The sequence below is a fragment of the Lates calcarifer genome, linkage group LG1 (assembly GCF_001640805.2).
Source record: "Lates calcarifer isolate ASB-BC8 linkage group LG1, TLL_Latcal_v3, whole genome shotgun sequence".
Lineage (NCBI taxonomy): Eukaryota > Metazoa > Chordata > Actinopteri > Centropomidae > Lates > Lates calcarifer.
The window spans coordinates 10,619,405-10,636,372 of NC_066833.1; the positions used below are offsets into that span (position 1 = coordinate 10,619,405).

General features: G+C 43.1%; 1 protein-coding gene across 3 annotated transcripts in view; it reads right to left on the minus strand.

The window, feature by feature from the left end:
* Positions 1–16,968, minus strand: part of LOC108887110 (neuropilin-2) — an 83,829-nt gene that overhangs the window by 52,751 nt on the left and 14,110 nt on the right. For all 3 annotated transcript variants that reach the window (XM_018682299.2, XM_018682297.2, XM_018682298.2), the window contains exons 3-4: positions 6,324–6,505; positions 98–325 (exon numbers count right to left, since the gene is read on the minus strand). In XM_018682299.2, coding sequence (XP_018537815.1) covers positions 98–325; positions 6,324–6,505 — 410 coding nt within the window. The remainder of the gene's footprint in view (positions 1–97; positions 326–6,323; positions 6,506–16,968) is intronic.

Consider the following 16,968-nt stretch of genomic DNA (forward strand, 5'->3'; position numbering starts at 1 on the left):
TCAAGATCGTCATCAACACTTTTATCAAAATTATCACCAACAAAATCGTCATTTCATCATGATCCAAAAATCGAAACAGATTTGATCAGCGTCTCACCTCCCGGGAGCCCGTCCCACACTTCCAGCCAGTCGTACTTGCAGTCCCCCTCTCCGCCCGGCAGGGGATCATTCTCCAGGTCAAAGGTGAGGAAGCTGAGGGTGACATCCATGCTGGGGGGGACGATGATGATGAAGGAGCACTCCAGGTTGTGGGGGTATTTGTCAGGGAAGCCCGGAGATTCGATGAGACCCGAGGGACTGGTGAAGTTACGGGAACAGTCTGAGCCTGGGATGCAAACACAGTAACATTACACGTTTTGACGTCTGACATGTGCCAAATAGAAAATGTATATCGATAGCAGAGGAAAAGTGTAGCAATGTAGAAAAGGGTGTAGACACCCTAGACTGTTATTATACTGATATTATTCTGAGCAGACACTCAGAGGGGCTGTTTCAGAGGAGGGTGCTGTTGTTATCTAAGTTTTCTTTGCTAGATATGATTGCTAAGTGAGATTAACTGTGACTCCACATTGTGTACCTTAAATGCAGTTAGTGTGACTTGAGGGAAATATCAAGAAGTCTACATAAACTTCACTGAGCCAGTTTGAGAGACAGAGAGAAAAACAGGAGGGAGAAAGACACAAAATCTGTTGTGGTTTAGCTGTTGTGATGATCTTTAGATATCATCATACGTGCACACACACATGCACTTGTGCAAACACAGATATGCACACACAGATCTGGGGGTAATCTGGGGATCTTCATTTCTTAAGTACTGTAATATCGTCTCTATTAATACACACACACACACACACACAGAATGGAGTGAATGTGGTCGCACCAACTGGACTATTATTTCAGTCCATCAAGCCATGTATGACCAAACGCCCAGACACACACACACACACACACACACCCGCACGCACACAGTGTCTAAGCCTCTTATGGTAACCCATTTCCCTCCAGTCTGTTTGGGTGTCTGCTATTGTGCTTGCATGAGTAAATGAAGATCAAGTGTGGGTGTGTCCATGTACAGTTATGTGTGTTGGTGACAACCTGTCCACACTGGACATGTTTCCGCTGAATTTTCCAGTCGTCTGTCTCATGTGCATCTGACAGAACAGACACACGTTCATTTTAATCAGGACAGGCGTCGTCTGCACCGGCAGCTTACCAGCTTACACTTAAAGCTTGTAACTGTGACCCAAAGTGTGTTTTTAGGTACTTACTTTTGACCTAAGCACACAGGTATATTGATTATGTATTGTGTGCTTCTGAGTGCACGGTTTGTGTACTGCTTTCCCTACACAGCAGGTGCAGTCTATAGACAAGTAGCAAGCTCCAAACTTTTTAAAAAACCATTTAAAATGGTTACTTTCATAGAAGATCTCCATGGAAACTAGCCTGTTAAACTGAAAGAGTACGGAGTCAGTCAGTTTGCCAACTGACAGACGCTGTTAGAGGCGAGCATATGTATGTGGCTGCCATTTCTGCCAAGTCTCTGATATTCATAATCACATGAACTTCTGTAGGTGGAACTGGAAATATTAATGTTTTTCTTGTCTCCACCCCTTGCTTTTCTCTCACTTGGAATTTCACTGATCCCACATAGCGGTGGTTGTGGGGAATGCTTGTCTAAATGTGTCTGCTCGTCTGACTGATTTATGTCAACTACGTTACAACATTTACGCACTCTTCCCACAATCTGATTTGTTTGCAAATCTACATGAATGCCTCCTGTGTGTCTGTGTGATGTGATCATCCATTTTTTTCCCCCACTACACCATCTATTTTTAGTGTGGCAGAGATTGTCTGTCTTTCTTGGTATCTTCCTGTTTGTCTGTTTTTCTGTCCCACTTTCCAGCCTGATTTACTTGTTATCGTGACCTTCTCCCTCGTGCAATGACCTCGGACGCACGCTCAAACGCAGACGCACACACTCGTGGGGGTTTCCCTGGCGTCTGGCCCCCCCTGCAGAGTCTGTTGCTGGATGGCGTGGGTCTGCGTGACTGTGAGCATGTGTGTGTGCGCGGTGGAGTGAATGCCTGACCAGTTCTGTTGCCGACAGCGATTTTATTCCCTTCTCATTACTTCATGTTCATGAACATCGCAAAAACACTTTCCTGCCCTCCTTTCTCCTCCTCTGTCCCTTCTCATTCTCTCTGGATGTCATGCCTGTCTCTACCTTGTCCCTCTAATATTTTTCAGATACACTAAAATCCAAAAAGGGGCTGCTTTTGAAATTTGTTTCAAATACTCACAGCTGTTCCACAAAATCTGTATACATCTGTTTTCTACATCTACTGATGTCTCTTTTGTACCTCTCACCGTCCTTCTCCATTCATTATCCTTCCGTTTTTTAAAAACTGTGCATCCCCCACTTCTCTTCTTTTATGTTCTGGTCTTTCTTGCTCTCCTCTCTCCTGCTGTTCTTTCTTTGCCATCCTCCATGCATCTTTTCATCTTCCACAGCTCCATCATCCCCTGCCCTCCCACAGTATTTCCTATTCTTTTCTGCTCACTTCCCATCTGTTTCAATTGGGTAAGTGTGAAAGAAACATGTTTCACTGTGGGGTAAGGTTAGGGAAAGTGTGTGTGTGTGTGTGTTTGTATGCAAAAACTTTCATTCATCTAAAGTGTGAGTATTTCCTATATGAATATGTGTGTGTTTGTGTGTGTCTGCTAAGCTGGCATGCAGGCATCTACTTTCATTCAACCCATCTCTCATGCCATTTGGCTATTTGTTGGATCAAACTCACAATTATTCCCCCTCCCTCCCTCCACCAATCTCTAACACGCACACACTTTAGTACACATGCAGAGGAGACACACATACACACACACGCACACACTTTAGTAACGACAAACACACAGCTCAACAACTCCTGCAAACCCACGGGTTGGTTTTCCCATATGCTGGTTGTTTTCCACTTCAGTCTCATTTAAGTTAGAGGCTCATAGCACTGAAACTTTCTCAGTCTGAATCACAGCAGGGATTTCCCTTGATAATAAACTCCCCATTCAACCAAATTACTGCTGACATATGAAATTAAGCTGTCACAAGACAATCACCCCTTTAGCAACCCAAATGCAATTTGCTAAACTCTCCAACCCCACATTGCTTTGATGTGTAGTTCAAGGAAATGTTTTCAAATTTCTCTTTTCAGTTTGACGTGTAGAAGAAATTGGAACATTCTCTGTTTGCCATAAGTCAAAACACTGTCTTCTTTATTCAGATGTTTATGAATAAATCAATGCGAGCAAATCTTTTTCACCAGAAAAACATCTGCAGAATTTACAGTCATTTGTGACATTACGCCTTTCACAAAATATCCATCAGTAGGTGGCAGAGTGAGAAATAACTTTCAGTCCTATAAACTGCGATGTAAGCAAAGCCAGTGTTTGAGTGCACTGCAGACCGAGGGATCGAGTAAATTTCTGTCTCAGGTTTAGTTTTGTTGTGCATTTTGGGGGAAACCTCAGCTCTGCCACAGAGCTCCTTTCACTCATCACTGGGGCAGATCTGGATCCACTTCCCTCAATGAAAGCCAGAGGAGGGAGGAGCGAGTGCTGTGATTGGTTAGACTGTGTAATAAACTGACTTGATGTGTAGTTGAACAGAGGCAGAGAGGAAGTGCCTAAAGGCAGTGGGTAGAACGTAAACAACAGCAGTTATTAGAAGGATTGTCACAATCGCTTCCACATTACACTGCCTGAGGAGTGTGTGTGTGTGTGTATAACTCACAAAGATCTGTTCTCACAGTTTCACTATGGGACTCAAGGTAAAAAGTTAAGTTTAGGGTTTTGATTTTTAAGTTTGGGTTTAAGTTCAGGTCTGGGTTTAGGTTAATGGATGGGGTTAGGCTTCTGGTTGAGGTAAGAATAAGTCAGTGCAGTGACAAAAATAAGTGCTGTGTGTGTGTGAGTTCATGTTTCCGTGCAGACATGCAGCCTCCCCTGCATTTGTGAGTAACCATTCACCCTGCATCAGTGCATTCATATCTGTGTGTATGTGTGCATGTCTGGTGAGTTCTGGGTCACAATAACAGCTGGGGGCACCCTGCCTAGACAGTGCAATCTGATTGGCTGCCACACTCTGGTGCTGTGTCTGTATTGGCTGGAATTTTACTACAGTATCCATGGTGACAGAGCTGTAAACAAAAACAAGTGAAGGATGTATATTATTGTGTTGAAGTAGTTTTTTTGTTTGTTTGCTTGTTTATCCAAGACCACACATTTTGATGGCTGTTCTTTGTTCATGTGTAGGTATCTGTGTACTCTATATCACCATGGACACAAGCTGAATATTTTATACCTGATCTGCAGACGTGAGTGTAAAATGCACAGGAAATACATGTATGCTGTTGTGTTTTAGTCTCATCTTTTCCAAGGTAAATATGTGTTTCTGTGTCTGTGTGTGTGCTCGCTTCGAGACTGATTAAACTGTTAATCTTTGAGGGGTCCAGTAATTAGGACACCCAGAGAGTGGGGGGAAATCACCTCCAACATGCACACACACACACACACACACACGCAAACCTTCTCATTACTATAAAACACAGACCCCAGTAACAGGCGGGATTGGGGGCAGAGGCTGCCCCCACAATGTTCAGTCAAGGGGAGAAAATAGAAGAAGAATAACTGAACTGCAGATACACACATGGATAAATGGTTAAACTACTGGCTCTTTGGACGCTGAGTTATATTTTATGCACATTTTTAATATTAAAAAAAAAAAGCTGAAAAATTCAAATTTTCTGAAATACGAAAAAGAATAAATGTAAAGGTGTAATTAAGTTGTAAAAAGTAAAAGATGATATCATAAAAAGAACAGCTGTGCCTGATTACCTCTTCACTACAAGTGCCTGTGTCCTTGTTTTTTTTTTCACACATTTTCTGTGTCTAGTAGTGGAGGCCAGGAGGAGGAGATGAGTGACTGTTATTTTTTCTTTTTCCTCTTCTTTTTACAGTGAACAGGGCAGAATGTGCAGGGGAAACATGGATAGATGCGTATTTAGATGTGTAACACACACACACACACACACAAAATCTAGTCACCCACGCAACCAGACGTTCAGTTGCCCTTTGCAGGATGACAAGATCTTGTTAACAGTATGGCAACAGCTTGAATGTCCCAAATGGCTCCATCATTAGTGCCAGGGAAGACTGGACACAAATACATACACACATACATTTACACAGAGACAAACTAGAATGAGTTCTGTTGAGGCTATTGTGTAGTTTGTAGTTAACAGTCATCTTCTCTATTTACATTTAACCTGAACCGACTTCTCTAAGTAGTTTGTGTAAAAATATACATTAATAATAATATATAAAACATATTTAATATTTTTCCATATTAAGACAAAATGAATGTGTGTGTGTGTGCGTGTGTCTCCGTCTCCCCAGGGTACTTGGGTGTGAACACTGACACCCTTGTTGTTTAAAAGTCCACCGGGTGGACTCTGTCAAGCACAAAACTCACACACACACAAAGAAGAACTCCCAACAGGCTAGTGCCAGCAAGTGAGAAACACCGACAACCGCACGTGTTGTGTTAGTAACCTCAGCCCTCTGTGTGTGTGCGTGTACGTGTGCGTGTCTCAGGGGAACAGGGCTCAGGACTCAATTAAGCTGGCATGTGTGGAATGCTTTCAGGGGGAACGGGACAAGATGGCTGTGGGGCCAACACTACGTGCCCCTCTGTCTCACTCGCCCTTGATCTCAATTGGTCTCGCTTTGGCTGACCCATGGCAGCGTGAAGGGGAGCCATGTCAGACACACACACACACACACACACACACTCAAAGTGCCATGAAGGGGAGAGATGTCTCGCCTGGACAGTCAAAGGGGCTCTCAAGGGTCCTCTGCTGTGTCTCTCATCACTGTCTCTCTCTGCCTCACATGACACCAGGGAGATAAATGGGGCTTGGTCACCTAATGAAGCATGCTGAGTCGTCTATGAGTAGCTTGTAATACAGTTACTAATAGCCCATTTGTAAAGGTGCAATCTCTCTAAAATCCTGCTTACTTTCTAATCCTGTCCATACGTGAGGGTCATTCACAGATATAATATCCCTCTTGAGAGTGCTGGAAAATATAGACTTTGAGTATAGAGTCAAAAACGATGGCTGCATACTGTAGATCTGTATCCTCTTGTTCCGGTGCTCTCTCTTATTGTGTATCAGGTGTAATATTCAAACTCTAAATGGCTGCACCACTGACAAAAAATGGGTCTCTGATAATATAAGTGCAAGTGAAAACATGCAGAAGCATCCATTTACCGGTTTTGAAGATTTCGTAGCGCAGCGAGAAACCCGCCCCTTGGTGGGCGTAGTCTGACACGAACTTGATGTGGAGCGAGGGGCCTGAGGATATGATTGGTGCAGGGGCGATGTTGCTGCAGTGCTTCCCCAGTAAGTCAGCTGACTCTGAGTTTCCATCATGGATCTCCACATAGTCATACCTGCAGAGGACAAACAAATACGTATAAATACCTTCTTTCTCAGCTACATAGATTTGCAGTTTGAGGAAACTGAAAGCGATAATTCATTTTCCTATACATTCATCATCAGTCACAGACATTTAATGAATGATCTAATTAGGAGCTTTGTGAAAGAAAAGACAGGAGATTTTAATTTGAGTCAGAGGAAATTGTTAAATCCTCACACGCTGCTTTGACTCTGATGTTGTTAATCTTTTTTTTTTTCTTTATTAGTTCTTTCATCTGGCAGGCATCACATTGGATTTGGCTACAAAAAGGAAGCAATGAGCAAATTGTTTGCATCTATCAGTGTCTGGGGGGGACTTCCGAAAGCAGAGTTCCTATCGGCAGAAGCATGGGTGTCATTACAATTCAAATGAATGCAGCAGGAGACATTGGCAGTTTACAGATGGCAGAGGGGGAAAAGAACCACCTGCATGAGGCAAAATAGAAAGAGAGAACCCTTTTTAAGATTCTGTTACTGCACTGTAATTGAGTGATTATATACTCTAACTGCTACAGGCTTCACGGTCTACAGAGCACCATTTTATGGATTATAACTACATTATAATACAAACAAAAGGTGAGCGAGAATGTGAGATGATGCGCTTCCTCTAAGGAAGCAGTAATGTCACATGTACAGCAGTTTAAATATACCTCATTATCTGTTTGTTATCCTCACAGCAAATTACCAATTTGATGATATTTTTAAAGCAATCTAATGCTCTTTCTTGTGAAAGGAAGTAGATGTAGGAACAGGAAAATCTACCTCACATGTCTCCTGCTTTACGTTACACGAGGGTCAAAGTCAAGAGTGTACGGAGCGGTCGAGCTGTTTGAACTAGGGATGAACCCGACAGCCTGTGGTGCTAGAAATGGATTAATGCGGAACAAATGACTCTAGTTTACATCTTTGCTCAGGTCTAATTCAATAATGTTTGTAACTCTGCCGTGGGGGCCTTCAATACAGAGAAATTCACATTTTCCACATTTTCAAATGGATTTCGTACGGTTCAGCATTTCCCTGGTTTCTTTCTTCCTCAGTAACTTATCACGCTTGATGCAGACTGGTGAGTTAATCCATAACTGATCATGTTGGTATTAACTGAAGGAACAGACCCCAACAAGTCATCCAATTTAAACGACCAGGGACTCCCCACTCTCGCATTTGACCTAGCAGTGGACGTGCCAGACCTCAGTTGTCATGGTTACAAAAGTAAACACACGGTTAAGGTTGTGGAACGGTCACGGATGAAAGTAACAACACTCACTGTCAGTGTGAAACGGGAAACAAACAGCGGTCTCCCATGTGAAAGTCTCGTGTTTTATCAGCTTATGCATCTGCCCTGATATCTTCAGTGTGGACTTGACACACTACGTCACCTGACTTCCTCTTCTGCACTCGTCATAATTACTGCAGCCACTAAAGGTCACCTAAAGACAAAACCTAATTATGGGTTGTAATAAGCAGACAGACTCTGGGGTTGTTTTTTTTTAAACGAGAAGAGTCTAGACTAAACAGTTAACAGGATTATCCACAACTGACTTTAAAGTGACAAGTTTCCTGTCACAACATCATATATCAACACATATATATTCATTCATGGAGAACACTGGGGTGAACAATGGATGCCAGGGACTGTTAAAAGAAACTGGCTCCAAATCTATTTTTATTGCCAGTTTCTTTCATGTTTTCTGACCCCAAATGTTAGGACCTATGTGCAGACACACAGCAGGAGTGTAGCCTCTGCGTCTGGATACCAAGCCACACCTGCCTGGCTCTAAAATAGCTTCCTTGAAAGAAATTCCTCGAGCAACTTGTCATGAGGGAAGACGTAAAGTTAAATGAGTTCATTTCAATTAGGGACTTTCTTAAAGTAAAGCAAAAAACTATGGATGGACTATTTGCTCATCTTCGTCCCTCATATCGACCACTTCTGACCACAGAGCGCTTAATTGCTCCAATATCGAGCTTTCTAAAGCAATCAAATGAACACACCTCAGCCTGGAAAGAGCCCAAAGTATTTTCCCTTCTCCATACAGAGGCATGCTTTAAGTCTGACATTAATTTACTTTTTAAAAATAACATAAGCTGGTGACAGAAGACCCTCCAGTGCCTTAACAGACGAAGGTATCATGTACCACAAGGTGATAAAAGTAAAGCACATGGTATTTTGTTGCTACCGTACAGACACATTAAAGATACTTGCACATAAAAAGGGGTGTTAATCTTTTCACTATTTGATCGCATGTATTCACAGTTATGCTGAACCCAGAAGCCAAAACACACACACATATACACTGGTTTTGTCACTCATGAGGAAACTGCATTGGCTTATATTCATTCCATGAAGACTTACTCAACCCTAACTCTTAACTTTTTGGTGTTTGTTGGTGGTTTGACATGTGGGGACCAGGCGTTTGTTCTCTCAAATGAAAAACAAAGTGGTTTACACAAGATTGAATAAGAGCTGGATGTTATCAAACCTGTGTTTGTGTGTGTGTGTGTGAGTCTTCTATCTCTAACTTTGTCAGACGTGAAACCACAGACAACAGGAGTGAATTCAGAATACAGTAGCTGCCAAGAATACAGATGAGAACTCTATTGTGCAGTGTAACGTGTGTGTTTTTGCTCAGTCATCTCTGAGTTGGTGTGTCTTCATTTCTGTGTGTGTGTGTGTGTGTGTGTGTGTGTGTTCTGACAGGTGAGAAAGCACCCGACATAATGAGGGTTATACACCACCAACTCTCCCATCATGTTTTCTGTCTGCTTTGTGTGGAACTATCACCACAGTTGTGACCTAAGCTGTCTTAGCGCTGTAAGCATGTGCGTGTCTGTCCATGTGTCTACGTACATGCATGGTGTGTGTCACAACTCCTGTCATATTTTTTCCACAAGAGAACGCCTCATCCCAGCGACAGATTCCTCCTCCTCTTCTCTGAAATGACAACTTTATTTAGTGGCTTTTCGTATCCGGACAAGATCTTCTTTTTCTTTTTCCTCCCCCTAATTATTTCTCAGCGTTTCACTTTTCGAAGTGTTCTCTTTCTTTTCTATCATTCTTTGTCTTCCTCCTTCTCTCATCTCTGTCCCCTTTCCATCTGTAGCTCTCTAATGCGCTGTGAGGCACATAACCAGTGGCTGAGAGCCAGTGTGTGGGAGGAGACCGAGGAGGCAGGGATGGGGGGAGAGAGAATATTAGAATTTGTGAATATTTGAATTTAAAACTCTGCTTTATTAACAGTGCTGAAAAGGAAAAGAGAGAGAGTGAGAAAGCTAGATGAATGAGGACAGGGAGGAAGAGAGACAATGATGTCTGTACTAACCAGATACACTGTACAGCACTTGCTGCTCTCCATCATCATGTTTACTGTATTTGAATGGAGCCAAACTCACAATTTAATTGTTCTCATTTACATTTTTTTGTGAATCAGTATGCTATGTGTTAAACAGGTGAGCAGTAATTCCTGTGTTGCTGCTCCTAAAACATTGATTAAATCATTGTTTCATGATCACAATATAATCTGACAGAATAAATATAAAGACGAGGTAACAGCAGCATCTGTGTTGACATTAAAAGTGTCGGACTGTGGAGTGACTTAGGCCAACAGACAGACATTTGGTAACTGCACAGTTACATAAAGCATGACCGTGTCTGAGCAGCCTCACATAATAATTGGCATTGTTAAGCTTTATCTAATTTGGAGGCCATTTATGAAAAAGCTCTCTCCTCAGGTGTAAGATTCAGCGCCTGTACGAGGCCAAAAAGAAGCAGATTTCAAATTTAGCCGGCACAGTGTGAACGCTGTCCGAGAGAGAGAACATGACACTGCAATCATTCTGCCAACACCTCCCCTCAGACAGACGGAGACAGGTGTCCCTCCGTCCCTCCCTCCTCACAGCTCTGTGCCTTTAGTAGAAAGCAGAGGGGACATACGCAGCTACCTCCAAGTCAGCACACACACAAGACACCTGCACAAACACACACCGTCTGCCTCGCACATAAACACACACAGCCTGTGGCCATGGATGGATGTATAGAAGGGTTTGAGGTTTCCAATCTGTCTCTGTGTAGGAGGTACACAGCTTCTTTAATCCCATCATCTGTCTCTCTCTCTCTCCTCTCCCCCAATATATTTGACTACAGCCAATCAGCGATTTGCTGAGGCTTGCCATGGGGAATTACAAACATCCTGAATTTGTTTCTCCCACACTTTTCCCTGAAATTTGCTTGTCAACAAGCTGCGTGCAGGATTTCTTTCCCTGCTTTCACGAAGGCAATGATGATAAAATAAATAGTTGTAATGTAGAATGTAACACAGGAGGTTACGGATATAAAGAAGGACAAGACTTTGTGATGGACTGCCGGCACAGATTTGTGTTGAGTTGTGGAGACAAGCAGACATGTGGAAGTTAACTGACTGGAAGAGCTGACGTGTGAGATTTATGTTTGTGTGTTTTGGGGGTTAGTGTGCTTCAAGAGCGAGAAAGCTCTCCAAAGCCTTTCTGATGTGAACCAAGGAAAAGGTTTAGATACAGGCGAACTTCCGCCCCTCCACCCCTCCCTCCCCTCTTCCCTCCCTCCCCTCTTCCCTTCCCCTCTCTTCCTCTTCTTAATTGCCTTTCCCACATTCTCTCTTTCTGTCTCTTTAGGTCAGGCGTTGTCCTCTTACACCTGCACATTTCTTTCAAACATCAGGGGTGCCCTCAGCCATAGACAGAGCGTCTGCACTGCAGACACACACATGGACACACACACACACACACACACATTACTATGTCATTAATTGTTAAGTGGTCTGAATTTAAATTTCTGAACTGAGCTGATTTCAAACTTAAGATCATAAAGAATCACCTCCATTTAAAATCATGTCAAGGCATTTTAATTTGGGATTTATGTTTGTACAAAATCCAAGAGTATTTTTTTCTTCCCACTACGCCATGTTTCATTAAAAAATGAAGAGAAGTGAAAATCATGGGTGGCCCCACACAAACATTTTTAGAGGAACTGAAACAGTCAGCTGTGAGTACATTCCTTAGTATGGAAACTCATTTTTCTGTTCCAGTCATGTGGATGATACAGTTCATTATGAGAGATACCGACAGGTGACAATACAGAGCACAACCAACATTAAGTGTCATCACAAGCCACCAGCCCAACTTCAATGCAGGGAAATGATTCTGTTATGTTCTATGTCAGGACAAGAATAATTATAGAGGTGGAGGATTCAGCCAAGCCCTTTGACTACAAACACGCTTCTAAGCAGCACTGATAATTCCCATAATGCATGACAGGCTGTAGTTCAGGAGCTGCTACTGGTCTTTTTCACTCACTCCTACTTGTATGTACATGCAGTGCTAGAACGCCTAATTAAAGCTAAGGAAGCCTCCTCTTCTATGTTATTTCCTAAATTAATACAGGAGGCCATTAGACTCTGATACAACTGAAAGCAATTTCATGGCCCCTTCGTATGATTTGTCCCCCGAGGCAGGAGCTGCTATATGCATCGTATCTGTTGCCTCAGTTTAGAAATAGTTAAAAAAAAAAATCAAAAAATGTTCTTATTCTCATTACAAAATACTGTCATTCACACTGCGCAGCCATAGTCTGTCTGTCACTGAAGTAGTTAATAGAGTGAGGAAGATGACTGACTTCACCGTTATCAAGTAATAGGCCTATTACTGCTGATAGATGGACAGTGTGTGTGTGTGTCTGTGTGTGTGTGTGTGTGTGTGAGCAGTAGTCTCCAGGACAACCAATCGATTCCTCATTATGGCTTAAACACACATTGATCAGGTTCAGTCCTTCACAGTCACACACACAACCAACTGACCCAACCATCTACACACACACACACACACACACACACACACACACACACGGTTGCTGAAGTGACAGACATTGATCATGTAGACCTTCAGGGCCTCAGGGAGTGTCTGTAAATCAGAGCACTGATATTATTATCATTACCTGTATTACCTCTATGTGTCTGTGTGTCTGTGTGTGTGAGGGTGAAATCACCATTTTCAGACTTAACAAATCTAAAAACATGTCAGACCTTGTTCTGTAACCTCAGGTCTGTTAATCAGCTGTGGGTAACTTTATCTAACACTCCAATGGGTTTGAAGTGTCTGTTAATACACTCCAGGCCTTTTCTAACTCTAGCAGAACAATCTACACCCCAAGCTGAACAAAGTAAGAATTGTTTCAGCTTTTTCTTTTCTTTTTTGAATCCAGTGGGAGCTATTTATGCAACCCAGAGACAGAAAATACCACTTTAAACTACAAATTAAAGTCAACATAGCTTAAGTACGTTTTGAATACTTGTTTGTTGATTCCTTGAATCTAACTACTGTGCCGTCTGTGTGGGTTGCTGACACACAAGTGACTAACAGCTGATCATGTCTTTCCTTGTAACAGTAAAATAAAAGTGTTAATGCGCTCGTCATCCCAGCTGTAGGGGGGGTAAAGGCATGGTTTGCATCTGGAGCAATCACTGTGAAGTTTCCCTGGTGAGAAATTTTGATTCATCAGAAGCAGGTAAATAAACCTCTCTCTCTCTCTCTCTCTCTCTCTCTCTCTCTCTCTGTGGCTTTCTAATAGCACTGGGGGATGCTTGTCTGGACGCATGATGTTCCTGCTGGTAGAGTCACTGTGATGTTAATTCAAACATGCAGGCAGCTGCTAAATGCCCACAGCTGGTAAGTGAACATCCGCTGTCACTCCACACGCTGTTCCTCTCTCTGTCATATAGTCTCTCCATCTCTACCTCCATCTTCCTCTGCCCTGAGGCCAGTGTCACATCACATCACTCTCCCTACTGGTCTTCTCTTCGGTCATGTCCCTAGGACTTTTACCTGCTAGTCAGGTGTGTTCATGTGATCAAATACACCTTATCTTCCACTGTAATCTAGTTTCCAGGAACAGTGTGTGTGCGTGTGTTAACAAATATTCATATTCATCAACACTGAGAAGAGAAGAGGAGGGAAGAGAAGAGCAGAGAAGAGAAAACAGACCCAGCACAAAGTTAAATGATTGATTGAGGCAGAGTACAAAGACAAGGTCTAAATCATTAGTGAAACCATTATCGTTGACTGCAGCCTCTCTGTCATATAAATCACTTCTTAACTCACTGCTTTACTCCACACTTATTGTGTAAACCACTGCTGCCTATGTGCCTGCTACTTATTGTGCTTACACTGTGCATGAGTTTATTTTATTTTAAAGTACTGGCACCTCTGTGTGTGCACTTCTACTGTAAGCTTATGTTCGCCCCTCATGCTGGACGTGAGTGTGTGCTTGTCTGCATGTGTGAGTTTCTCATATTACGCCATTGCAGACAGCGTCTGACTCGGGTGTGTGCTGAGGTGAAGGAGGGAGTGGAGGTGGGTGGAGAGTGAAGAGAGGATGAGAAAAGGTGATAGACATATAGAAAAGGGATTTAAGTGATGGATAGACACAGACTGGGGGATAAAGGAGGATGAAGATGGATAGAGGCTGAGAAAAAGTCTATAAATGGTAAAGAGAGAGGAATAGATGCATTTTGAAAGAGGGAGAGAGGGGGAAGGAGAGGGAGGTGAGAAAATAAGAGGGAGAGAGGAAAAAGGAGGAGAGCGTGGCATTTGGCTAGCTGCCTCTGATTTCTCATATGCAATGCTGAATAATGATTTGGCCCACAAAAGACTGGCACACTGCAGAAGGAGAAGGGTGAGAGAGGGAGAAGGAGGCAAGGGAAGGAAAGAAGAAGAGAAATGAGACAGGAGATTGAATAAGAGGAGGTCAGAGGAGGAGGAGAGGTGATGAAGAAAGAGGCGAATGGGGAGAGGAGGAGGGAGCAGAGGGCGGGACGGAGGAAGGCACAAGAGCAGATGAAAGAGGATAGATGGGACCCATTGGGCAGCAGTGAGGGGGCGGGAGGGGTGAGGAAGGGTGAGATGAATGAAGGGGAGAGAGGGTGAGGAGAGGGAGAGAGCCAGGAGGAAAGAGGAGAGGATAGAGAGAGGAGGTAGCTGTCAGGATGATTTGAGCCTGCCCTCAATGGACCCTGACGCTGCACTTTTCCCTAAGCAGCCGTGTGTGTGTGTTTGTGTGTGTGTGTGTTTGCGTGTTCATGTGCGCGCACACACAAACACACGCTCTTTCCAGACACTCCAAATAGAGATTTTGCTTTCAGAGACAGAGCAGGGCAGTGAGCTAAGAGGAAAATGTGAAGAAGACAACTAACCACTGCCTCAAAAGGCAACATCTGCTTTAAAAAACTATGTTGTAGCAGATCTTTGACCTTAACTAGACGCTGCCACACGGAGAATTTAATATCACCTCCTGTCAGAATGTGCATCAGTCACTTCACATCTACTCTGTGAATACAAATACACTACAAATGTCATAATATTTGTATAATATACTATACAAATAAGTAAGCAATAGTTTGGCATTTTTAGAAAAGTCTGTGTACAACCTCATACTCACTTAATTGTTAGCTTAGCATCGCATAAACACTGGCTAATAAGTGGAAACACTGCAAAACTGAATCAACACTACAAAAAGAGTTGTATTGCAAGTTATGTATCAGGCTGTGTCTTGGCTGTGAGGTGGCCTGCTCCCAGTACTGCAAACTGTCTCCTGTCAGCAGCGCCAGTCGCCTCATCTAACTCTAAGTGAAAGAGCAACAGTTCTTTTAAAGGATGGGTTTGGGATTTTTCAAATCAGTCTTAAAAGATACAAGACAAGATAAGTTCGTCTCTGCACACCAGCCTTGAGGCCTGGGACAACGGGGAACAAATTTACAGCCCTCGTTCTGTGGAAAAACACTCTGCAAACTTTGGCTCATATGAAGTTTCAGCAGTCCCACTAAGCTAAACTGAGCTCACATCTTCCAACGTTACTGTAGAAATTGGAATCTAAATTGTAGTTGGAGGCTTAGGCGTTGACTAAATGTGACACCAAACATCCGGCTAAATACTCTCAAAAACCAGAGCTGCTGCTGGGTGGTGACTGAAACCTATCACCAGTGATGGACTGATGTGGAACTGTGTTGCCTGCCATGTGATCGGAAATGAGGAAGTCATGGTGAGTAATGATTGGCCATGGCAATATTCATTTTAGCAGGGGCACAAGCTTTTTTTTGGTTTATCGATCTCGATGTTCGTCTCTCTCGCTCCCTGCTGCCATCTCCCTGCACTTAAACAGCTACTGTATATGAATCTTAATGAAAACATCTCTCTCTCTTTGACCACCTCGCCATCGATTTTGCCTGCAGAGCCAGAGGAGTGCTTGACAAAATGTGATGCATTATAGATTACAGATTACCATCTTAAATTGCAATCAGGGCCATAATAGATTGGACTGCTCCAACATAGTGACCTAATAAAACATGCCTTGTCTGACCAGGGCATTGGCGATTCATAGCCGTACTGTTTGTGCGAGTGTATATGTGCTGATGTGTGTTTTTGTGAGAGACAGATGCGACTGTATCATGAGTTTTTTGTGCGATAAAAACAGAAAGAGAGGAACCATATTACTTCTTCTGTGTGTGTGTGTGTCTGTGTGTATTCTCACTCTGCACAAACTGGAGATTAACAAGCAGCTTTTAGTGTGTATCAGAAAGATCACTATTTGATGCCCAGAGATGGAGACGGAGACGGTGGTATGTGTGTGTGTGCGTCAGGGTTGTTGCTGACAATCACTGGGTGACCACGTATGTCTGCCCCCCACAGACACACACACACACACACACACACACACACCCTCAGCTTCGTCTCCTTGGCCTCTTTGCCCTCTGAACCTAACAGCTCAATTTCAGCCTACTCCTGCACACACACACACACTCACACACTCCGGGTGTTGGGCGCCTGTAGACCTAAATAGCTCTGCGCTGTAGGACACTTGTAAATAACAGCCTATTAAGCTGGAGATGTTACCACCAACACTGCAAATCTCTCACTCACACAGGCATGGCTTGGAAAATCACTGTTGGAAAAAAGTAACTTGTCATTACTGGAAGAAAAATGTTCAGACACGGACCATAAATCTTACAGTATGGAACAACCACAAATACACACATACTGTATGTGTGTAATTAATAAATAACAGGCTGTTGTTTCTAGAGGTTCAGCTTGATTCTCTGCCCCGTGGGAAGCTACTGGACTTGAAATGGATGTAAAATATTCAAAGACAAATAGGAAAGAAGTGCAGGCAGGAAGAGAGAGAGCGTCTCATGCATCAAAATGATCCGAGGATAAGAACAAATGACGAGGACAGGCAGACAGACAGAGAAATATGTTTTTCATTTCCACAACACCGTGCAAAAGTAAAGGAAAACAGAGCAAAGCACAGAGGTCCTTTTCAACCTTTCAACAAACAGCCAGCCGGTGAAATATTGATGCTTCAATTCCAACAAAGAAATGTCTGAATGATTTTGGTACATCTGAGTGGGGAAATTCA